Genomic DNA, 24,194 nt, shown 5'->3' on the forward strand with positions numbered 1-24,194 from the left:
AGCCTGAATCAGCACAGAGTGAAGGTAGGAAATCTCTGCAGCAGGGGGGTGCGTGCTGCTGGGCAGTCCCTCAAGCAGCCCTCGACGGCAGCTGCTGGCAGGGTGACCTGGGTGTCCCTGAACCGGGTCTGCCCCTTGTGCACTCCAGCAGTTTTCCAGTACCATCATTTTCCAGTCTCAGAAGAACACTCACCCAGTGTAATGCTGAGAAGCACCTCTCTTGCTCTCCCAGACCCTCTTCTCTTTCCTGGCCCCTATTTCAGTGTCCCAGGATGTTTACATCACCAGAAAACTGGTCAGCCTCGACCCAGGTGTCCCTGCTGCCCCAGAGGGTGCCGTCCGTCCATGCTGCCGGCACCTTCCACTGAAGCAGTCTGGAGGCTCCCGGGGGCCCGTGGGGACCAGCTCTGAGGGGGTGTGGGTATGTATGCCTGTGGCACTGATGCACCTGCCACAGGCTCCGGAGGAGGAACGGAGTCTGGAGGAGAAAGCTCAGATGGAAGGGAGGAATACGAAGGCAGGATTTTCCCAGTCGAGTGCACTCAGGTACGGGGGAAAGAGGGGAGCTGGGGGGATGAGGGGTAGGCCCGGGGGGACCTCAGCGAGGGGTGGCGATGCCCAGCAGGTGGGCAGGGATGCGGGCAGCCAGCAGGCAGGCCAGCACAATGCCGATGAGCTGCAGCAGCGCCAGCCCCAGGGCAGCCGTGGCAATATAAAACATGTTGCCGCTGACGAAGGCCGACACCTTGCTGAAGCAACCATCGCGGTGCAGCCCGTCGGGCAGGCCGCGCCGGCAACCCAGGCGGGCCCGGCAGCAGCTGAGGGGCACCGAGCTGTTCTGCTCCAGCGCCCAGGGCGAGGTGAGCCAGTCGCGGTAGCTCTCCACACCGCAGCAGGACAAGGCACGCTGCAACGCGTCCAGGGCGTCCGCCACCCCCTCGTCCTGCCCGTAGGCGAGCAGGGCCTGGCGCAGCCCTTCCTGGAAACCCCGCGCAACGTTCTGGCGGTAGAGAAGTGCCGAGAAACCCGCTGTCAGCCCGGCCGCCAGCACGGCGGTCAGGAAGGCACTGTAGGCACGCAGGAGGCCGCGGTGCTCCGTGGCAGCGCCGAAGCAGCCCAGGAAGCCCCAGACCATGGCGGCAGCACCAGCGGCCAAGAGGATGGCGGGGGCGCTGGGGTAGTCGTCGGCTGACAGTGCCAGGTAGCTCCCCAGAGACAGCTTGGCCCAGAGGCCGATGATGAGCATGGTCAGCCCCGCCGCCCAGAAGACGAAGCTGAAGGCCATGAGGGACAGCTTGAGCACGGTCATGGTGCCTCCGGGCGCTGGCACCGGCGGCCCGTGGTGGCGGCGGGCAGGCTGTGCCGGGCACGGTGACGGGGTCCTGCGGCCGTCGGTGCCACCGCTCCGCGAGGGAGGGAGGACAGAGCGCGGCGCCTCGGCGGGGTGCGGGCGGGGGCCGCCCTCGGTGCGGGGCCGCCCTCGGTGCGGGGCCGCCCTCGGTGCGGGGCCGCCCTCGGTGCGGGGCCGCCCTCGGTGCGGGGCCGCCCTCGGTGCGGGGCCGCCCTCGGTGCGGGGCCGCCCTCGGTGCGGGGCCCAGCAGCAGCCTCCCCCCCGCCGCAGCCAGCACCACTCGCGCCGCTCTTCCGCCCCGTCCCTTTTTCTGAGCGCCCGGCGCGGGGGCGCGGCCGCCGGCGGCGTGGGACGGGCCGGGGGTCCCCTCCCGTCCCCTCCCGTCCCGTCCCCTCCCCTCCCCCTCCGCAGGGCAGCCGCCCCACGCCGGCGCTCCCCCCGCACGCCCGGCGCTGCAGCCGCGCTCCCCGCGGGGACAAGCGCGCGCGCCCCCGCCTCAGCGCCCCGTTCCGAGGTTTGGGGTGCAGCAGGGTGTGCGGGCCGGCGCTCCCCGCTGCCCGCGGCACTGCGGACCCTCAGGTGAAACGGTTCTGCAAACCGAAAGCTCGAGATTAACTTTTACTGGAATATGCTGCAGCCAAGGTTTGCTCTGGGCAAGGGACCGAACTTCTCCTCGGAAGCATTAAGTGAAATTTCATGTAGCGCCTAAAAGAACCCATAGATAATCCGCAGGAATCATAAGAGAGCTATTAAACGAGAGGTGTTGGGGTTTATTTCTTACACTGCATCAAGCTGTGCTATTAGGACACTTTGTAGAAACAAGCATAAATCTGTACGTGAATATTAACCAACTACACAGTCACTCGGTCCCGACTTTCCCAGCTGGAAACTTATTTTCCAGATAGCTTGACTCTGTTAAATATTCACTTGATTCAGCCCATGATAACACTGAGCCACAGAGAAGGCATTAAACGGCCGTGCAGGAATGTCCACAGATAATACTGCTGTATTACAAGTGGCCCAGGAAGGTCTGACATGAGATTCCACCGTCAGTGCAGTCTCATTGCAAAAGATAAAGTATTCCTGGAAGCCAGGTAAGCAAAAGATGAAAAGGAAACCATAAATGAGGCAGGATCTCAGGCAGAGGAAGAATTAGCATCTCCAGAGGTAATTCATTGCTTAGTGAGACTTTGACCACACTAAACAACCAAACAACAACAACATCTTTAGCATTTCTCGGCAACACTGCAAGAGGTGTGTAGTACTCTTGAGTTCAAGATTTTGTACCATCTTCATTACTACGGGTCTTGGCACTGAATGCAGAAACTACTCAAAGGCATTGTGAGTTGACTTTCGTATGTCTTCAGATGCTCAAGAAACAAATTTTGTTATATACTAACATACTATCAGACTTCTATGAAAAGTTTATATTGCTTTTAAAAAATCTTTTAATAAAACTTTTAATATTACAGTTTCATTAGTTGGTGAAAGAGCTTTAACCTGTGCAGTTTACAGGATCACTGTGCACTTAAAACTGTCAGTCATCCCCCTCCCCCAGCCTGTAATTCCTTATCCTAGGACAATGCTACTCTCATTTAAATTTCCACTGATACAGCTTTGGGTGAAATTGGGGGGTTTAGTTTGTATATGCGGTAGTCACACCAAAAAATCAGGTCAGAGTACCCTGTTGTTCACATCTTTATCAAACTGCTTTGGGACTGCATTCTGAGGTTTAATTGTGTTCCAATGGTAATTTTCGTGTGGAAGTTTGAGAAAAACCTTTTGTTGGTTTCTTTCTGTTGCAGAATCATGGAAGGAAAGGAGGTGCTTTATGTGCTACATTTTAACACATACATTTAATATACAACTGGAAACTCTTAGTTGTCAAAGCATTAATACAGCATACTCGTCATTGAAACATCATCTGTTCTTTATTAGAGGCCTTAATAATTTAATTAGCAGGAGAATGTTATCATTCCTGCATTTTATAGATTCCCTTCTTTTGCTTTCTAAAAAGATCAAGCTGTTCATCAGTTTCTTGACAGGCCAAGCCTGAGCTAGTTCCTTTGATTCTCAGATCTTCTCAGAAGATTCCCAGTTCTTCATGTCAAAATGATTTAGGAATGATGATTTCCAAGCTCTAGAAGTACTCCCCAGTACATTGCATTATATTACCCATTTTGGCACTAAATCATATGACTAATATCCACAGTGAAGAATAAAAGCTCATGGCAAAGACAGACTAGAGGTCTGCTGGTATGGAACTTCATAACCAATTGCTGAAAGGTGATGGTTTTCACGGTTTCACGCCTAAGTGAACACATAGTGTTAGAAGGCTCTGAAGGTGACATTCGTGAGGCTATGTTTCTTCTGAAGCAGCCAGTCGCTGCCGGCCAGGCAGTTGTCAGCCATGAGGGGAAAAGTCCTCACTGTCCTTGGAACGGGCTGATCATTGCTGTGTTGTGATCTTCCAGCCACCTCTTTTTTCTCTTAGCATTTTACACCTTTTGGTAGCAGTGTTTTTTCCTTTTGAATCTTTGAACTGCTAACTATCCACATCTCAAAATTACCCACTGCCGTTTTGCCTTTCTTAACTTGCATGATTCTGTGTACTGTCTCACGATGGAGCGATTTTTTCAGAAGTTGATGCTATCAGAAGTAGGTGTTGGATCGCAGACAGCTGAAACCCATGGGAGAAGGGCTCGACTAGCTATCAGCCAGTGCTAATGAGGGGCTACTGCCCCTCTCACAGGACAAACCTGCGAATGCTCTCTCTGGATACTGTCTTAGCTACACTCATAAAAACCACAAAAAAGCCACCACTAAGTGGTGTTTTCTCTTACCCTTGCCCTTCCTTACAGTGAAAGCAGCTAGGCAAAATAGCTTTAGAACAGGCTTGTACAGCTATCCTGGGATGTATTACGCCAGGTGGGAGAGGTCAAAATATAGGGCAGATGGGCAGATCTGTTGTCACCCAGTTTCCTCTAGCACGTGTCAGAGATGAAGGATGGTGCTAAAGGTACAGAAATCTAAAAGTATTTCTGTAAGGATGTTTTATGATCCAACAGTGCTGTTGTGAAGTATTTGGTGCATAGTAACTATTGGTTTCACTGGCAGTTAAGTGCTGAACTTCCTCTAAAAATCATGTTAAGCATTCAGTGTTAGAAGATGCCAGATGTTATCAGGATTTGTGCTTTTTTTAACCAGGGTGAAACAGGGATACAGGGCCAAATTCTGCCCATTCTCATAAGCTGTGCCACTGGAACTGTTTGGGTAAGTAAAGGAGATAGGACTGGGCTCCTTGAGTGTACATGAAGCCATAAACAATGAAACAGCTTCAGTGTCTGAAAAATAATCTTACTAGAATAGCTTGATTTTTCAGACATTGGCAGAATCATACAATTTGTTTACATCTTAGTAAGAAAACTGTTACAGAATTTCATGAAATGATACTAGTGAATAAATGTTCATGATACTGCAATGTAATATATGGACTGACAATTTGATGAAAGAGAAGTGACATTCCTTTACATGTCATTTTGGAAAGCAAAGTGTCATGGAATGATTGTAAGAAGTGAGGATTCAGAACTGCCTAACCCACTAGCGAGAGCAGCAATACCGATTATGAAAAAGTGGTTACAAACCTGGGCAGCAAATGCAGTGAAGCTGACCTTGGAAAATGCAAACTAATACATCTTAGAGAAAACTGGTACTTAGTGGCAGGAAAAATCCCGCCAAACAGTGCATCTGAAGGATACGTGGGTGATAGCAGATAGCTAATTAGGCAGCCTTTTGCAATACTATTTGGCAAGGAAAAGCAGTCTGCCTGAAGTATAAATTTTCCTCTTTCCTTACTGTTTTGGTTCGGGCATGCCGTAAGTGTTACATTTATTCCCTGGCAGAGGTGTGATGATTTTAATATACTTTTCCATCTCCTCTTTCTGTGATTTTTTTTTTTTTTTGCCTAAGTTTACACTTGCAGTTCTCAAGGGACTACTTCCAATCAGTCCGTAACAGAGAGGAAAACAATGAAGGGATTCTTCATGGCTTCTCAAGGAAATGGTGTCCTTTTGTGGTCCCCAGTTCATGGCTGTTTAAGATAGCTCTGGCTACAAGAACAAGTGGCAGCACCGGCACAGAAAGCAAGATCAGGTAGTTAGGAGCGTTACCATAAAAATATGGGTAGCAAGAGAGGCTTCAGAAAAAGCAGTATTAGTTTAGTGTTCACAAGTGTGCTTTCCTTAGACACCTGAATGAGATTTCCATGTCATGACTCACAGAGAGGTACTATAGCTGCCAAAGCACCTGCATTTACTTACCTTGAGGAAAAACAGAACTCCTGTGATGTCACCATAGTGTCCTGCTGATGCTGTACTAGTGTACCGCTATACAATGTACCTGATGATGTAACTTACTATTATTGGTACTTTCTTGTCTGGTGATATGCCTAAGAGTTCCTCCCATGGACAAGAAGCCTACGGGGTGAGATCCTTGTAAATACCAAACAAAAAGTTTTCTTATGTTCAAGTATGATTTTGTGATGCTTTGTCATGTTGAGTGATCTCTTACACCATAAATTCAAGCCCATTGAAATTCAATACAACTGTTAATAGGAAAAGCAGTTATTCAGTGCGAGGGAAGTTAGCAAAATCCTGTTCAAATTCTTTTTATGGGAAATGGAATGGTATCTTTATTCTAAATTGAATCAAATGGAACAGAAGCCATAGTTTTACACTCTGCTGGTGCTGTGCAGCATGGATGTGGTGCAAGTCCAGGCTGGATTAGAAAAAAGATGGGACTTGGAGAAAAGGAAAATTTTGCCTTAATCTCCTCATTAACTCTGGGAAGGGAATGTGTTAATGTTTCATAACACAACTGACTTCCAGCTGCAAATCCCTTCAGGGAAAAATCAACAGATTATGAAATACCACCTGCTCTTGGCCCCTTCACAAACACTTGATCCAAGAGGAAATCTTGGATAAACTGCTTATGCTCTATCAGCAAGACTGAGGGATGCAGCCTGAGCAGACCAAAGTGGCATTGGGGTTGGATTCCCACCAGCTTGCATAGCTGAGCAGGAGACATCCTTGCCAGCAGCAGGTATGATCCTAAGGCAGAACTCAGCCTGCTCTTTCTTGGAATGTACTTCACCAACAGGAGTAGCACAAGTGCTATTTTTAGTCACACTGAGTTTATTGTAGGAACTCAGGGATACAATCTCTTCTAGATCAGCTACTTTACTATTAATATCTATGATCAGAGCTTTTTGGGGTTAATGATTTACTTCTAATGTGTTTTTTAACCTTAAAATAAAGCACAAAATTTAATTTTAGCTGTAGCTTCCCCATAGCTACAGAGGATAATATAATCCATGCCTTGAGCAAGTCTCTCAAGGAAAATTCAATGCACTTTCCAGTTACCCCACAGAAAATTATGTGCTGAATATCAGATATGTTTCAACGCTAGTATATCCAAATAGCATGCAGGCTACATAGGTGGGAAAGACTTCCAAAATACCAGGTCAGAGGAATTAAATAAGAAGTAGGTATTTAGGCTTTTCATTTCAGGGAGCAATGGAAAGACAACACAAGGCTAAACATTGCCAAAATTTATGCTTGATCTTAAAAATATTTGAATATATTACTACTAATTCTCAATTTCCACTTGTCGTTTTAGGAGTGGATATTTTTTCACGTATTGGGAAAAAATTGACAGCAGTTAAGTGTACTTAGCAAGTCACCATTCATATAATGCCACATTTATCAATACAGATTTCCAAGACCTGCAGTAGCAAAAATCTATTCCACTTTTCATTTGGTTGGTATAATTTTGTATCACCTTTGCTGGTTTTGAAAGTTAAAGACCTTGCTCCTTTAAAACCCCTTTTTGTTTCCTAACTTACCATAAACAAATGCCATTATACTAATTGTGCACTAGCCGATCCAAAACAAAATAAATTAGGGTAAATTGGGAGTAACGTAGCAGAGCACAACGACCTCTCTGTAATTTTATCACAATACTGGAGGCTTCCAGTTCACAAATGCTGATGCAGGGTAGTGGTGTAATGGAGAAGACTATTCCTCTGTGGATGCACATGATGGACCGCAATACACCATGTAATATTATTTTGGTATGTTAATCAATGGACGGTAAACTTTTTTTGTGAATGCCCCATCCCTGGAAGTGTTCAAGGCCAGGTTGGATGGAGCTTTGAGCAACGTGGTCTAGTGGAAGTTGTCCCTGCCCATGACAGGGAGGTTGGAATTAGACGATCTTTTAAGGTCCCTCCCAACCTAAACCATTCTATTAATTTATGATTTTTAGTAATACTGTAAGTGTAGTTTTATAGAACGAGCATCTGTCATTGCTGATTGTATTAAAATTATAATGTATACAACCTGATATATAGAGGTGATTAATATATTGCCTTTAATGTATACGTATTTATAAATATCTACCAGTAGTCCCTTGCTTCCTACTAGTGCTTGGCACATGGTTAGTGGGGAGAAGGAATATTTGGTTACAAGTGAGCTTTGTGCTTACTGGGTGCCCGGCTCAGGAATTGGGAAATCTCATTAATAATTGCCACACCTGAAGCATCTAGCAGAAAATTGAGGTCCAGTAAAAAGGTAGGTATTCCACATGCACCAGCTGATTAATATCTGCTCATGTATCTTCTTTATCTCTGCCACTTTTCCAGATTTTGACAGATAATGCCATCACAGGTAGAGGACAAGGTGACCACGCACTGTCTGGACTGGTTAGAGAACACCATGGGGCACAGACTGTTATCCTGGGGTCACTGAAACCTGTGTCCTTGCTGAGGTGAATGGTCAGGGCATTTCTATAACACAACAACATTACAGCACCAGAGGATTTTCCAAGCCTTGGGGTCTGGATCCATGGTTCTACAGCTTCCCTGAATTACTCACATAGTTGTGCTGTCCTCAAGCAAGCATCACTCTTGCCTGCTGTAAAGGTCATGAAAGACTTACTTAAAGGAAACAGTCTGCATGCCAACAACACACCACACTGATATCGTGGCCTTAATCAGGGCAATATCTGTCAGCCTGCCTGCCTTCTCTGATACTCTCAGATATGAAGAATCTTGTTCAGTTCTCCTGTGATGGTAAAATCTTAAACACTCTTACTATGATTGTCTTTGAAAAATTCCTGTTGCACTATTCATTAAATTACATAGCTTGCCTGTATGCAATAAAGCATTAATCAGCATGACATTGAACATGAGAATTACAGGCAGTTTTCCTGGAGTTTCATATAGGAAGGCCTGTGGAATACTTCTTTTCTTTTTTTTTTTTTTTTTTGAGACAATTGTCATGTACTTTTAAAGTTACTGGTCTTCATGGGTTCATGAGGAGAAAGTCCTGCTTAACCAAACTGATTTCCTTTTAAGACAAAGTCACCCATCTAGTTGACCAAGGGAAGCCAGCAGATGTAGGGTTTTTTTGTCTCTCACAGTATCCTTCTAGACAAAACATCCAGCACACAGCTAGACAAGTCCATAAGGTGTTGGGTGAACAACTGGCTGCTGGGTAGGTCTTAAAAGGTTACAGTAAATGGGGTTACATCAGGCTGGTGGCCAGTTACCAGTGAGGTTCCCCAGGTCTCAGTTTCAGGGCCAGTGCTTTCATGTTTCTATAAATGATCTGGATGCAGGAATTTAATGTCTCCTGCTGATAGCAAGGTTAACTACACTAGAAAAGGAGACCAAGCTCAATATTAGAACACTTAGAAGACACAGTTCTTAACTCTGGTGTGCCATCTGTGAACATTGCTTTAAAACAATTCCTTTTGTATGATGCCCAAGTCATATGTATCATATATGTTTATACTGTTGTATACTGTTGTAGTTTTGTATTGTTTTCCCAAGAGCAGCAGCAAATTTAGGCAGTAACCTGGCTGGGGACTATTTACTTTTTCGGATGGAGGAATTTTGTTGCAGGGCACAGGTAGCCCTTAAGCAATTGGTTTAGGAAATTATTGCTGTTAGTTCCTAGATTCTCATCAGAGATGGAGGGACAGATTACAAGAGTGCTTCTAGGCCACTGTCATGCCAGGTAGGACAGATTTGCATAAACCCTCATTAAGTTCATTAGAGGCACAAAACTGACTGAAGGGTGGTAACTCTTTGAACCACACTACCGGCACCACAAGCCCTAGTGCAGGTGGATGCAAGCTGTCTGTTGTGATAGTTTTCACCTCTCTTTTTCCATAACCGAGTCCTTTTCAAACTTGTTGCCCTTGTTTCCCTAGCAAGTTCACCACCTTCTCAGAAAACATTTAGCTTAAAGTGAAATTGCTGTGTCCAGATCATAAGCATGTCCAAGACCTCTGTGTTCCACACCTTCAGCTCAAGTCCAACAAAGCAAATAAAGAGCATTTCTCTTTCTTGATGATGTCTCCTTCTTTCTCTTCACTCTTATCCTTAGGTGTAAGGCCCAGGATTTTCTGCAGAAATTTGAATTGGTTTTATTTCTTGGAGCTTGTACTTCCTTGTTTCAAGGTCTATTAGAGGACACAGACACAGGAACTGACATTTGACATTTTGGCTCAAATCCATGGAAAGTCATCAAATATTCTGATATGCAATTGGTATGACTTTGGATTTATGTTCTGATTCTGCATTATACAACTATTCCCTACTACTGAAACACGTTCACAAACACAAAGTAACATTAAGGCAGCCTAATGATTTTATTAGTCAATTTTTTTCAGGAGAAAGGCATTATGAAAGGAAAAGTGCTTAACTTCTGAAAGGTCCCATCTAATCTACGAAGACAAAAGCATCTGGGATTTGTGAATCAGAGTATTTCTAGGTATTAGTAATAAAGGGATTGAAATCACATGTCAGGCTTGACTTTTTTTAATCAACTGACAGAACTGAAGGAAATATAATATTAATGGTCTCCAGCCTTGGCGCACTCACAGCAAGCTCCTGGAGCGAGGTCCTGGAGCCACTGAAGTGTGGCTACACAACTTTGCCAGGGACTTCAGCTGGCCAAGCCTTGTCCTTAAACAAATGCATGTACACATGAAGAGTCTCAGAGCTTAGGCAAATAGGCGAGTTGATGAGCAGGCAAGATTATTACAGCACTTTCACTGATTCCCCATATGGACATTGTATGGGGGGAAGCCACTGCACCACCTACTCCAAGTTAACCTACTGTTTACTTTGAATGATCTGCTGGGGAGTCAGTGGAGAGCATGCAGCACTCCACTTGTTCAACCCCCAACTCACTTTGTTGCAGGACAAGCTGCCAGTCTTTATGTATGCCCCAAGGCTGGCGAGAAGGAAGGAATTTAACAGAGAAATCCTGTTGCTAAACCAGGGGTTTCAGTGCAACTTTAAACCAAGGTTCTGGACTCATCCTTTTGTCTGCATTTCACTTTGACATCAGTAGTGATTTTCAGTCCTTCGTAGACCAGCCTTTATCTTCAACTTGTTTCTTTATTTATTCACAGGGTTTACATCCAAAGTCTCCCATCATGCCATGCAGCTTTCAAATCTGAAGCAGACTAGTGTGCGTTAAGGATTGCAAACCAGCTTTAACCCAGACTTTTCTGCTCTGTAGCTCTAGTCCAACCTGATATTAGTTGAAGACAGCACTGTGTGATCTAATTGTTCCTGTATACTAGACTGTATATCACAGCTCCATTCTCTCTCGTTGTCTTCCAAAGCCTATAGGCATTAGGCTCTGCTGCAGGACTTCTGGTTTCCTCTGGCGAATAGAAAGATTAACTTGTGCAATCCTAGGCTCCCTCACAGGGGCACATCTCTGATGTGCCTTCTTTTTCCAGCCTTTCCTGTAGAGAAGCACAAGCTCTGATTTGCCTCCTGGGTGATCCGTCTCCCTGGATGACGAAAGCCCAGAACGTGCCTCTCACATCCATCTGGCCGTCACAGCAGCACTGCATTGCCCGCTGCACATGCCTGCCACACAAACAAACCCAAAACCAGTCCTGAGCTGACACAGCTTCTGCTACCCAAGTTACTCACAGCTACTTCGAGTGCCTCTACATTGCACAGCATTGTGCTGTGCAGGTCAGCTGCAAATTTAATGGAAAGAGGGAAAGGAAGAGGATGGATGCAGAGCAAGAACCAGGGTGTTGTAGCCCTGCCACTCCCTCTGCCACCATCACCATCTTCCCACGTGCACGCTGCCGGCTGCACGCCTGCCTGCACCCACACCGACGTCTCCAGCACGGCAGCTGGAGCTGGACCTGGGGTTCCAAAATCTCGCTCACAGCCATCAGCTTTCCACAGTTTCCCTTTGCAGCAACCACTCGTGATGGGCTGACCCCAAGTGTCATGCAGATTTTAAGGATAAATTATAAAGTCCAGAGGCTGAGTTAGTCCAGTGTGCGGTTTGGTTATTCCAATGTGCCAGGTCAGCTTTGTTGGAGCCAGTTCTAGCCACCGTACAGCAGCTCAGTCATCGAAGCAGTGCTAAAGGAACAACTCTGAGACCTTCCCAGCGCTGCTGCGGGTCGTAGCCTTCAGGAGCAGATACGGGGATGCCCCGCCGGGCATCGGGTCTGGCTGGCAATCTCCATACGGCAGGCTGCGGCCACTGCCCTGCCCACCTCTGCATGAGCAACCAGAAGGCTGTTACCGCTTCTGCTCACAGCAGAACTGTGCTTCAGTTTCCCTCTCAGCACACTGCATGCAGTTTAGATGATGCTGTTTTGAAGTAACATAAATATACTCCATACTCTCGACCTTAGCGAAATGAAGTATATTAGAGCTGGCCTGCGGGTGCTTTTTTCTGAATGATACAAGCAACGCAGTGAGACTGACATGACATAAATCTGTCTCGCTCCCAGGGAAGCTGGTCAAATAAATCCTGTGGAGCTACTAGTCGTTCTACCCGTCTTCTTTTTTCCCTACTCACAGCCTTAAATGGATGGCCTCTCCGAAAATCACATTAGACAAGAAAAATGAAGGGGGGGTGGGGGGGTCCCCCGCTGCTCCGCGCAGAACTGCCGAGGGGCGCTGACGGCGGGAGACCGCCAGAGGGCGCCGCAGCTCCGCGGCAGCAGCCCCTCGGCTGGCGGGCTGGCGGGCCGGCGGCAGCCGCGGGCCGGGCGCTCGCCCTGGCAGGCTCCCGGGGCTTGCAGGGCCGGGCAGCAGCGCCGGTATCTCCCTGCCTCCGGCGCGGGCGGCCCCAGCCCTGTGGCGGCCGCAGCTGGCTGTCCTGGCCCGCAGGACGCTCCCTCCAGAAGCCTCCGGCTCTGTCAGGCGCGGACGGACAGAACGGCGGCTGGCAGGGCAAGTCTTTGGTCACCACAAGTGACAGGAGGGGGGGTGGAGGAACGGAATCACTTTCATAATCAAATAAGCATTTTTAAGATCTTGCCCTTTATATTTCAGAGAGAAATGTCAGAAACGAGCCGGGTACCAAACATGGCGCATGCCTCCTGAGGTCAGGATTAGCCGGCAGCCACGACGCGGGGGCCGCGGTAGGCCGCCAGGTGTTGCAGCACTATCAAAACTGGCTGCACCAAGGCCTCTACCACCCCATACCAGGCTGACTTCAATAAGCAGTTCCCGTGCCTTGCCCTGGCACGGCCACCAATCCCCCACAAGGTTTCAAAGGTTCATCTACTGTTCATGGTGTTTCTTCATATTCTTCAGGCCAGTCCACCCTGCTTCTTGCTTCTCCTCCATCCAGAGCACACTCTCTCTTCTGCATCCCCCAGGTCTCTCTTCATTGACTGCCTCTCTTCCATACCCCTTAGAGCTATTTAACCACTTAGCAGGAACCAGCCACAGCTGCACCTTAACCACATCAGCCAACCCACTGCCCCTGAAGCCAGCCCACAGCTGTATATGATCAATGTTAATTAACCCACCTTCATTCCTCTACAATTCCTCTACAGCCAGGCTCGTTTCCTGGCCTGTTTTCCCTGCTGCCCAGCCCACCTGTCCCGCCTGTACCCCTGCGGGCACCTGGGAGCTCCTGCAACGCAGACAGCAGTGGTCACACCGGGTGGGCAGGGGTCACGCCACCGCCACCCTGCTCATGTGCTTGAACCGAGGGGTGGCCAGGATCCTGCTGAACTGGGGAGAGCCTTGGCAGAGATGGGTTCCAGTGCATTTTCCGGGCTGTACAGCCTGGTACCCGCCTCCATGGCCCAGAGCTGGGACTCAGAGAGAAAATTTTCAAACTCGCTAGTCTAGAGAAGGCAAAAGGAGACATGAAAATGTTTAAACAGGCGAAGGCTGCTACAAAGACATAGGGGAAAAAGCTGCCCTCCAGACCCACAGTAAGCAGGGCACAAACTATTGCACTTGGCTGCAAGCAGTTTAGGTTGGATGCTTGAACAGCCTTCCTAACGCTCAAGGTTTTTTGTCATAAGGTGGTTTTGCGTGGTAATGGTGAATCATTTGTTATTGCACATTTTTAAGAACCTGTTGTGACAGGGACAGACATCTGCCCATCCAGGAAGCAGCCTGGTGACTTCCCCAGCAATCTGTTCAGGGGCCAACTCAAACGTCACACCAGGTCTCTATTCAAACCAGAGATCACTGAAGACAATTGAGCAACTCTAGCTAATGTCACCATCACTGCTATCAGTTCCTAAGAAACCTTATGTAAAAATAACTTGTCAAGAAAGAGAGAAAGAAGAGAGAGGATGGGATGGAAGGATGACGGAGGGATTGAGGTCAGGATAGAGGGCTGGCAGAAGCGCACTTAACTCCCCTCCTTGCCCCTGCCCCACCTGGAAACACCTGCACCTAAGAGCAGTGTCATGTGCATAAGGAAAATTCTGACTCTACACAATAAAACTACCTCATCTATACTGTGCTGTGGCTGGTAACTATTCAGTGAGGCTCAGTTTCAGGTTCTTGTTTTTTTTTAAAAAAAAGCATTTTAAATAGAGTTGAAATGCTGAAGGAATCTGTGAACCACCTGCCAAGCCCTCTTTTCACTACTGGCATCTACCGTTGACCTGAAAACAATCCCACGTCAATGGTGACATTTAAAGAAGAAGATACACAAAGTATTAAAGAAAAATGTTAAGAACTGGATTTATGTTACACTAGACCACTTAGCAGACACCAGTGACCCATCTTGCAATTGCTAATTAATAGGGCACTCAATTACCACAACCCTCTCCAAACACTGGAACACAATTTGCAGTTACACACACTCCTGCAGTGAACCAACAGCTGTCAGTAGGATCACTGGCACAGTCCTGGCAAGAGAGCACCTCTAATGATACCAGCGCATCTGCCCCCAGCAGAGCTGCAGAGCCCTGCGCCCCTGGGATCACCGGACACGGAAATGCCAAGGTCTTTGCAGTTTGATAAATTTCCTCCCATTTCAGTGCTTTCTCTCCACTTTCAGAAGCATTGTGCACCACAGACCAGGCTGAAACAGTGCAGGCAGAACCTGCAGCCACACTGTTTCATGTCAGTAGAGTACCTGCATCTTCCTCTGGTCCTTGCAAAGGTATGTTCAACCACTGCAGCTCTCGCTAAGCCAGCAAAGGAAACACTCCCTGAAGGTAACCATACACGAAAGCATCAACACTATTGACATAATCAGGGTGCAGCATCATGAGCTAAAGGAAAAACAGGCTAGCAAGATTCACAGTATTCCCATAAGCAGAGCAGTGGGCTTGCCAATCTGATCAGGTCAGGTGAGCTTTCCTGCAAGCTAAGGCAGTGCTTCCCAGTTCTAACCAAAAACTATTGCACCGTTGCAGCTGCAGCAGTGGGAAGCTTGGGGCCACATCTGTAGTCTATCAAGGAGCTTACAAAGTTTGCACAAAGCACCAGCACTGGTGTAGCAGGAGAGGCTGCAGCTCAAAAAATTCTGGACTGTCACTCAGGATCTACAGCTTGAACCCAGTGCATTACACTGCACGTAACAGGTGCTTGAGCGTGAGCCTGGCACATGCTGGTAGTTGAGCAAATCTGAGTATGAGAAGATAAAATGTATGAGACTGGCTGTGTAAGGAACACTACTGTGGCTTAAGATTCAGGTTGCTGAGCAGTGGGACCTCTGTCACACGCTGCTTAGCCAATGCTACACAGTGTTACATTCGCTACCTGCCACGCTACAGCCCCACGGTGGATCCAGTGCCATGGAAAGCTCGTGGCTGGGCAAGGCCAATCCCTAGAAGAGGTGGGATTAGAAACAGACTCAGAAGCAAGCAGGTGTGGTCAACAAGGAGCAGCTGCATCTGGAAGCAGCAGTACTCAGAAGGGGGATGTCCTTGGATGCCAAGAAAACCATATGGTGCAATCCCCAAAAGCAGCAACCAATTTGCTCTTGCCCACTACAGTGTCCCATTTCTCTCAGTGACCTTCACCCACCAGTTGTGGGGAAAAAAAGAGGGGGGGGGGGGGGGAAAGGTATTTGAAATCAGTGTACAGTACTAGATAAAAATGCCCAAAGTGGATTTTTCTTCTGTATCTGTCAGACCCTGGATGATTTGGGGTTTTTTTCCCAGAAGCGAAGGTCTGTATAGCTTATACCTTTACTTGGTTATATGTATTTTCAATGTTCACGTACGAAATGCCTGCTCTGTGCTTTTACAGAAAGTTGAAGCTATTATAGCATGAAACGGGAAGTGAGATTCCCAACTGTCTCAACATGCCTGTACTTGATTCCTACATACCACGTACTTCCAAAGCTCAGCCCAATCCTAAACTAATCCTGGCCATGGCATAAAATGTTTAAGAAAAGATCAGAAAATGTACCCTCAAGTCAGTTCTAATGAAACTGTATTTATATAATAAATGTGCTCAGACTAAACAGATGTTTTAGCCTTACTATTGCTGAACCTATCGGAAACAGAACAGAGAAGCAGGAAAAGGGACAGAGATGGTTTCAGAAAATAATCGGTAGCTATAATTGATTCTTGACACATTTTCTTGAAACAAAGTTTTCTTGACCAATAAAATACTTGTATGTGTCAGCTGAGTAATCTAAAGCATCATTGAATGCCGCTTCTGCTTGAGCAGGTTGTACGGATTTTTCAGGTTTCGTAGGTAAAATATTAACTATTCTCCAGTAGAAGAGGAAATGTCCACGGAAAGAGAGAAAGCAAATGCCGGAACAGCAGCGGTGAGCAGCAGGGCTGCACAGAGAGCAAGTACGTTCACAAGCGGGTTTGGAGATGGCGGAGCTTGATCTCCCTGCGTCTTCCATCTCCGCTAGACCCACGACCCACACCCTGTGCAGTCCCAGGCCCGAGGGTGCTCTCCTGCCCCCGATGCCTCTACACAGGCCCACCGCGCCTGCGGCGGCCAGCACCCAAAGCAGCCGCCCGGGCCGCGCTTGGGAGGTCGGTACCAAACCGTCCCCCCGGCGCCGAGCTCGGCGGGCCCGGGTCGGGTGCGAGAGGCTCCACAGCGCGGCTACAGCTGCCCTGGCAGCCGCCGCCTCAAAGCGGCCGCAGTTCAGTTCCCCGCCCGAAGGCCGCCTGCTCCCCAGGGCGGCTGAAGGAACTCGGGCACCCGCTGCCGGCGCCGCCGCACGCTCCCCGCTCCGCCGAGCCTTTCCCCGCGCCGGGGATCCCGCAGAGACGCCAGTACCCCCGGGCGGCCCCTTCACCGGCACAGACCCAAGCGGCCTCTACGAGCCGGCACACAAACCGGGCCGCAGAGCCGCCGGCCCGGGACGCGGCGCGGCCAGGAGGCGGGCGAGCGCCCGCGGCTGCCGGGCCCTGCGGCCCGTGCGCCCGCCCGTGCCCCTGGGAGCTGTAGTCCGCTGCCGCCCGCCGCCCCTCGCCGCCGCGGGGCCCGGAAGCAGCGGCGGACTACAAGGCCCAGGCTGCCCAGCGGCGCCGGGCCCGCCTCCCTTTATGAATGACTAATGCAGCATGTTGTCCGGCTGGCGTGCCCCTGGCGCCGGAGCTCCGCGGCGCCGCTGACGCCTCCTCCCGCAGCGTCCCGGCCAGCGGCGGGACCCGCCGACCCCGCCGCCGAGCACGGCAAGTGAGCGAGGCGAGGGCGGGGGGCGGCCGCGGTGCCCCGCTTCCCGCCGGGCCGGGGGGCGGCGGCGGGGCCATGTTGGGGCCGAGCCCCGGGGCGGGCGTGTGTGAGGGGGAGCGGCGGCGGGGGGGGGGGGGGTTGGGGTGTTGTCGCGTTTCTCCCCGAGCCCGGGGCCCCGCGGGAGGGGGAGGCGGCTGTGAGCGGCGGGGCCGCCTGCCCTCGCCGCCCGTCCCCTCACGTACGCCCGGCCCTGCCCTTCCCGGTGGCCGGCGCGGAGGCGCCGTCGGGCAGCGCCCCGTGCGGGCGGGCAGGCGGCCGCTCGCGCCGCCGGGAGCGGTCCCCGGGCCTCGCGCCCGCGGCGGGCGGGACCCCAGCGCTGCCGGCGGCGCCTCGGCGGGCGCGGGGAAGGGCGGCCGGGGCCGGCTCGGTGCTGCCCCGCCGGTGACCCTGCGGGCTGAGGGGGCCCTCTCCGGGCGGGGGCGGCTTCCCGCCGGGCGGGACCGCCGCTCCTGAGCCGCGCAGCGGGGAGGCTCGTGTAAATCCCCGCTGAGGGGGAGGCTGGGAGACCGCTGCCCGCCCCCTCCCCGCCGGAGCCCTGCGAGGAGGCCCGGGGCAAGCGGGCACGGAAGCGGGGGAAACGCTTTTTTGGGGGGCCGTGTTTAAGGTCGCGGACCCGTGAGTGGATTCCCCAGCGGCCGCACCTTTCCGCTCGCCTCGTTGTGGCCGTGTCCTGGTGCGGGGCTGCGCGGGGGTGGCAGCGCGCCGCCGGCCGTGTGCGCCCGCGGGGGCTCCCGTGGTGAGGGCGTGGGGTCGGTGGTGGGCTTGGTTGTGAGGGTGAGCTGGAGAAGAGAAAAGCGAAGACCTGCAGGTTTTGTCTTCTTTCTTTTTCTGGTCTCTCTGAACAGTTGTGACTTTTTCAGACTGTCCATATTAGGCATCGCACGCAGTAAACTGAAATAAGGATTTTGAATTCACCTCTAAAAATAGTTCCCATTAACCAAGCTCTCGAAAATTTGACCCAGGTGTAGCCTGAGCTTTTCTCTTGAGGAAAATACACGTACTGATGATCCTGTGCTCGGGTATCCATACAACAAAGGTGTTTATTTTTTGCTGGCTTTCAGAAGAAAGTGTTTTTGTTTGCTAAAACTTTGCAGAAAGTTGCAACAGCAACAGAGTGGTTGCTGCTGAGTTGTAAAAGCAAGGAGATGTGCTTTAGATGCTGCCTTGCATGTGTGGTGGTGTCAGTAGTAGTCCCAAAAAATACCAAAGGTGCCTGGAATGGCTTCACTTCTCCATTTTGTAGAGATGTGTATCAGCGCACCTACTGTTCAGCTCGTTAATGCACATATTCCTTCTTGGAAGGGTAACAGAGTAAAGCAAAAAAAAAAAAAAAATTAAAAATACCAACCCAAAACAACAAGCCACAAAACCAAACAGATTTCAGGTGTTTTCCTGCCGTAGCAGGGAGTAGACCTTAGAGTAGGGGAAAAACACATGTATCTTTAATTATCCTAAGCTATATGAGTTTATTAATTGAAAATACTGGGTTATGGCTGTGGTACTGGTTTGTGCCCTGCTGTTTGTGGCTTTCAGTAGACTTTCAAGTTTCAGTGACTTGAGTTGCTGATTATAAATTTGTCAGCTGTCGCAGTGTCTGGCACTCTTTGTTTTCTTAGCTGTAGACTCAGATATTCTTCAATTCAGTGTTAGGAGAGTTACATTTATTTTTCAGTGCATTCTTTCTTCCATATGGTGAATATGATGCAACATTGCTGCTGCCAGCACCACAGCTGTGAATAAAACAGTGGTATTGGCATCTTATTTGTGGAAGAGTCATGTGATTTTTTTTTTTTTTTTTTTTTTTTAAATAGTACTTCCCAGAAAGCATCTTCTTTTTCCTATTTGCTACTTGGGAAAAGTGAAGAAAGAGATTTGGGGTGGTCTTAGAAAATGAAAAAATGAGAGCAGGCCAGAGATAAGTGTGCTCCAGATTTAATGGGAGTGGTGTGTAGCTACAGCTGTCTGAAATAATATCGCAGCATGTGCTTTGCCAGCCAGTGCCAGTAGGTAGGAAGGATTCTGCAGCTCTCCTTGTCCTGTGAGGGACAGTCCATGCTGGTTAGCTGCACCAGTTGTCTCTCATAAGACGATTTAGTACAAGATCTCACCAATATGTTCTGTCAGTCATGGTTCTTGTTAGATGGGTTTTTGCAAATAGGTTTCCCATGTGAATAATTCCTGAGGTCACACCTTCGGTTATGAAGGTTTTTGTAAAGGGCCACTCAAATGTGAAATGCTAATACTAAACACAGCTAATACTGTGCTTCTGTATTTGAACTTTTAAACTCTGTGAGTGGGACTGAGTTTTTCCTGCCTGCGAAGTGACTCGGGGGCATATAACTTCAATAATAACTGCAGTTTATAGATTTGTATGAAAACATGCATGCACTTGGTGACAAGCTGTCTTCCTTTCCACTTCTTTTTCTCCTTCTGTCTCCTTCCTTTCCCCCTCTCATGTCTAGTTGACATGCTGTGCAGTTTGATTGAAATCACTGAGGAATGCAGGGACTTAGCATGTCCACATACAAGAGTTTAAGTGTCCTGATGACACCACATATCAGGCTGCAGAAGAGACTACACTGGCGCTCCAGGAGTTCATATTTTCCAGTGGTTAAGCCCTGCAGGCTGTCTGCAAAATAACCTTGTCTGTACGGACAGTGCAAAGTCACGCACATGTGTAGAGGTGCGTCTGTGCAGGAAGGGTGTGCATGCTTGTGAGAGGGAGCAAGAGCACAGCAACATGAATGCTGATGAAGTTGAAAACTCTACTTACCTGTTCGGTACATCTGGAGATCCTGATCTTGCCTTGGTAGGATGTGTTATCCTATCAAGTGTTGTGCAACTGGGAGCCGTTTTTCAAAAGGACGGGTAAGGCAGCTAGTTACAGGGTAACCAATGAAGAAGGCCTGTGTGTGAGGAACCAGGATCAGGAGTTGCTGAGGGCTTTTCTCATTTCTTTGGAGGGTAGCGGATAGCAATGGAAACAGAGATAATCTTTTGAGGGAAGATCTGGTTTTAACTACTGAGCTGCCCAGGTGCTTTACACGTTAGATGAGTGGTGCAGCAGCTGGATGGAGTTGCAGGCAAGTTGACTTTCCTGGTTAGTGTGAATGTGTCTGTAGACTGAACAGTTAGTGCTAAATAGGGTTCCTGTGTCTGCAGCCCTCCAGGCTGGAATTAGCTTGCTTTCCTGCAGCTTTGTCTCTCAGGTCTGTCTCGAAACCTGACCCTCTTTCTTCAGTTCCCTGCTACAGTAGAGCTGTGTGTCTTTGCTTGTGGCCAGCACATAGGCCCGTGTCATGTAACAAATCTTTTCAGCTTTTTGATCAGGTAATGATTCAGATCGTTATAGGTAATGATCATTATAGGTAATGAAGTAGATCATCTTGCTCCCAGCTACTGTTTGGAGTCTAGGATGGAAGGGGCAGGCAGAAGAGCACTGATAAATAATGTGTTTGGCAGTTGGGCAAAATTATCTTGTCCTGCAAAGTCCCAATTCTATCATCGTAAGGACTGCATCTGAAAGTGTTCATAATGAGTGAAGGTGAGTGTTTGCCAGTACTCGACACCCAGCTTCTGTGTATCTCAGCAGACAGCCATTGACATATGAAATAAACGTGGGGTTTAAGAAGAGTTCTGCCACAGTTTTGTGGACCACAGTCAGGTATCTTCCAAGCCACTAGTTAGTTGTCCATGACAAAACTTCTGTACGCATCTCATTTGCTGGCTGCTTGTAGGTTATGAACAGAGAGTGGAGAATGTGCTTCTGGTAGAACTCCATAGACACTTTGCATGCAGCAGCTATGCTCTTTTACTGTTACTCTGCTTTGCAGAAGGGTTCCCCAGAATCAGAACTATGACTTGGTTCATAGTTTTGAATGGCCTGGAGGGAGATGTGTGGAGTGGATATCTCACCCCAGTCTGCTGATTGCAGGAGAGTCTAATAAAATTATTTCAGTTCCTAATCACCACTAAATTCCCATGACTCTTGTTAGAATAAAATAGGAAGATGACTTGGACAGGTGTGTAGGTTGTAAACCAGCATGAGTTTCTGAGTGGCTGGCCAGACATGGGGCCCATGTCTCTTTGGTCTTTCTGCCCCGTGTTCTAAATTTAGCAACCACTTCACAGTCTCAAAACAGTAGGGATTTGACCAATTGTAAAACAGTAGGGATTTGACCGATCGTTTGTTTTCAGTTGTGCTCTGCATTAGCATCCTGATTCACCTGTACTTACTCATTTCATCTAGTAGCCCTAGTCAGTGTAATAGCAATGATTTCTAAAAGCACAAAACATGTATAAGAATACCCTTTTTTCTTTCACTGATAAACATGTTTGCAGTGCATCAGTGTCCCAGGCCAGATATTCTAGTGTTCCAACACTTCCTTTCAAATAGAGTTAATTTAGTTGCCTGTGACTTTTAGCTTTCAAAGTATGCAAATGGATGTTGGCTCCAATGTGAAGGTACCTGTATTTAGGCTGCATATATCAGCACAGTTTGTATTGCAGGAACACCTCGTTGATGCTCAGAGCGTAAAAATGTGTTTTGAAATTTATGAACTTCTGAGTCATGAGAAACCAGAGCCATGATCTCCAACCATCTGTGATCACAGAACCAGTTACTCAGTTAAGTTTCAAAGGCGTGGGTTGTGTCAAAGAGATACATGCAATACGTACAGTAGGCCACCTTGGTGATGGTTTTGAAATACATTCCAATTTCTGAATTTTGCATTAATTGGCAGTCAGGTTTCAGCTGTTGCATCCTTCTGAGTATGAACTGTCTATAAACAGAGAAGAGACACTATTTGGAGCTGATGATTGTTTGTGAATGTTTATAAGATTCCTGTGCATAAGTGTGGAAGAAGCCTGGTCAATGTTAAATACTCTGCTTCCTTTGCAGAGGATGGTGCTGAGACGTACTTGAATATCCATTGGTTTGGTTTTGCCTTGTTAGTAGGTTAAACATTAGGCATGGAAGATACTTTGTTAAGTATTCCAGATAGTGAGTAATGAGTGCAGTGGTCAGTGGGAGAAAAGATGTGTCTGTATTTTCTGAAGTATTGATGTGCCTCTTCTGCTTACATAAAATAAGTAGTCCTGTTAATTGGTAGCAGCATTCAAATGACATGAGCTTATGTAGCGCATAAGATGAATCTGAAGCGCACAGGCTGTACCAGCTAAACCAAATATCCATTGCTGGTGAAACTGCAGGTTTAGAGGATAAAAGGAACACAGCACACTTAGTGCATGTAGATGTAAGTAAACTTTTATTGCTGCATCTCCTGCTGGAGAGGATGGAGGCTGTGTTATAGCTAGGGATACTGGTATTAGAGAGCTGGGTCAGGAGGCTGTTGATGAAATAGTCACTTGCATGTGCCTTGGCTTACACCCAAGTGCAGGTCAGTTCTGGCTCAGTTACAGCATTACCTTTGTGAGGTGTGCTGTATTCTCACTGGAGAACGCTCACTTGATTGTTTGACAGCTTGCTCTTGAATCAAATCTAGTCCTTAGCCTACCTCTTCTCTTTCCCACAGTGACTCTAGGGTAACAAGGATGATGTTGGCATGTGACTGAGGAAGTGCTGTCTTGGGGAGATACAGGGAGATCTTCTGAAGGGCCAGCGATTAAAAACAAAAGGAAGATTCACATTGCAGAACTGAAATGCTTTGAAAGGTCCAGCAGCCTCCAAACTACTTTGTTTAGATACCAAACAACAGGTTCATACACCTTAGTTCCTTATTTGTAAAAAGGGAAGTACATACAATCCCATCTCGGAGGTTTAGTACTCCAAGTACTGAGAGATGATACCTTCTGCAATGGTAGTATTGTAACTGTTGAAAGCAGTAATACATGCATTTTGATTTTTGGGGGGGTGGGGGGGTGTCAAACATAAAAATCATACACTTTCCATTTCAATAAAAGGTGAAAGAAGTTGTGGTAGTTTTGGTGGCTCCTGATTTCCTACTAGTTATTCTGATGTGCATGCTGCAGCGTGTAGAAAATACAGAGCAATTATAAGGCTATAGAGAACTTTTTTTTTCCTCTTGCGATGTCAGTGTGTTGAGGAAAGCAAATGCTGCCTCTGAGTTTCTGTATAGCTCAGACAGAAGAAAACAACAAAAGTATTTTTAAAGAGTAGCTGACTAGGTTGTTTTGTAGGTAGGAGCAATGAGAGTTTTTAAAAAAGCTTTTTTATTGATTCAGTTAAATCACTGTCTGAAGGAAGCAAATTTAGATAAGACAATAAAGGAAGAAATTCAGCCTTACCATAGGAGGACATCTTAATGAACTGCCCATCCATCCATCCTCTGAGTTGTGGTTGAATTTACTCACTAACCTACCTAGTTGAGATAAAATGAGAAAGAGCATTTGTTCTTTAATGGTAGCTCATGTTTTAGTGCCTGTAACTTGCCTTATTAGAACACCTGACCTGTGATGTGAGTGTACCTCTTGTTGCCTTGAGACTGTGAGCTAAGGGAGTTTCAGATGCCTCGGTATGCAGCTAGGACCGAAACACTTTGGTCAGCTAAGATTACCCAGTATGCTAAACGAGCCAGTAGTTCACAAGCAGATTTCACACAAAGAGGAAGCTCTGCTGAAGCTGTTGCACATCGGGAAAGCTGGAGGACTGATGCCAAAAGCACGGCAGGGAGGTCTTTCTCACTCTGCTTTTGTCAGCCACTGTGCAGGATAAGTATTGCTAAGATCATGTGCTTACCTGTGTGTTCCTTTCTGAACTTGTGTTGCGGGGAAGAGAATAATCCCCAGAGTGTAGGTGAAAAGTATTGCCCCTGTTTCACTGCTGTTGTCAGT

At 48.1% G+C, this 24,194-nt stretch overlaps 2 protein-coding genes across 3 annotated transcripts in view; one reads left to right on the forward strand and one right to left on the reverse strand.

Moving 5' to 3' along the window:
• Positions 1-598: 598 nt before the first annotated feature.
• On the reverse strand, positions 599-1,309 carry LOC119149462 (tetraspanin-7-like). The gene has a single exon (XM_037390727.1). The coding sequence runs from the start codon at positions 1,307-1,309 to the stop codon at positions 599-601; it is 711 nt and encodes a 236-aa protein (XP_037246624.1).
• Positions 1,310-17,203: 15,894 nt separating this feature from the next.
• Positions 17,204-24,194, forward strand: part of TRABD (TraB domain containing) — a 34,487-nt gene continuing 27,496 nt past the window's right edge. Inside the window, exon 1 of one of the 2 annotated variants that reach the window (XM_037388315.1) lies at positions 17,204-17,320. The gene's annotated coding sequence lies outside the window, so the exon portion shown is untranslated. Of the gene's footprint in view, positions 17,325-24,194 lie in introns of both variants that reach the window. The other variant, XM_037388316.1, reaches the window with a different exon arrangement.

The sequence above is a fragment of the Falco rusticolus genome, chromosome 5, assembly GCF_015220075.1.
Source record: "Falco rusticolus isolate bFalRus1 chromosome 5, bFalRus1.pri, whole genome shotgun sequence".
Classification (NCBI taxonomy): domain Eukaryota; kingdom Metazoa; phylum Chordata; class Aves; order Falconiformes; family Falconidae; genus Falco; species Falco rusticolus.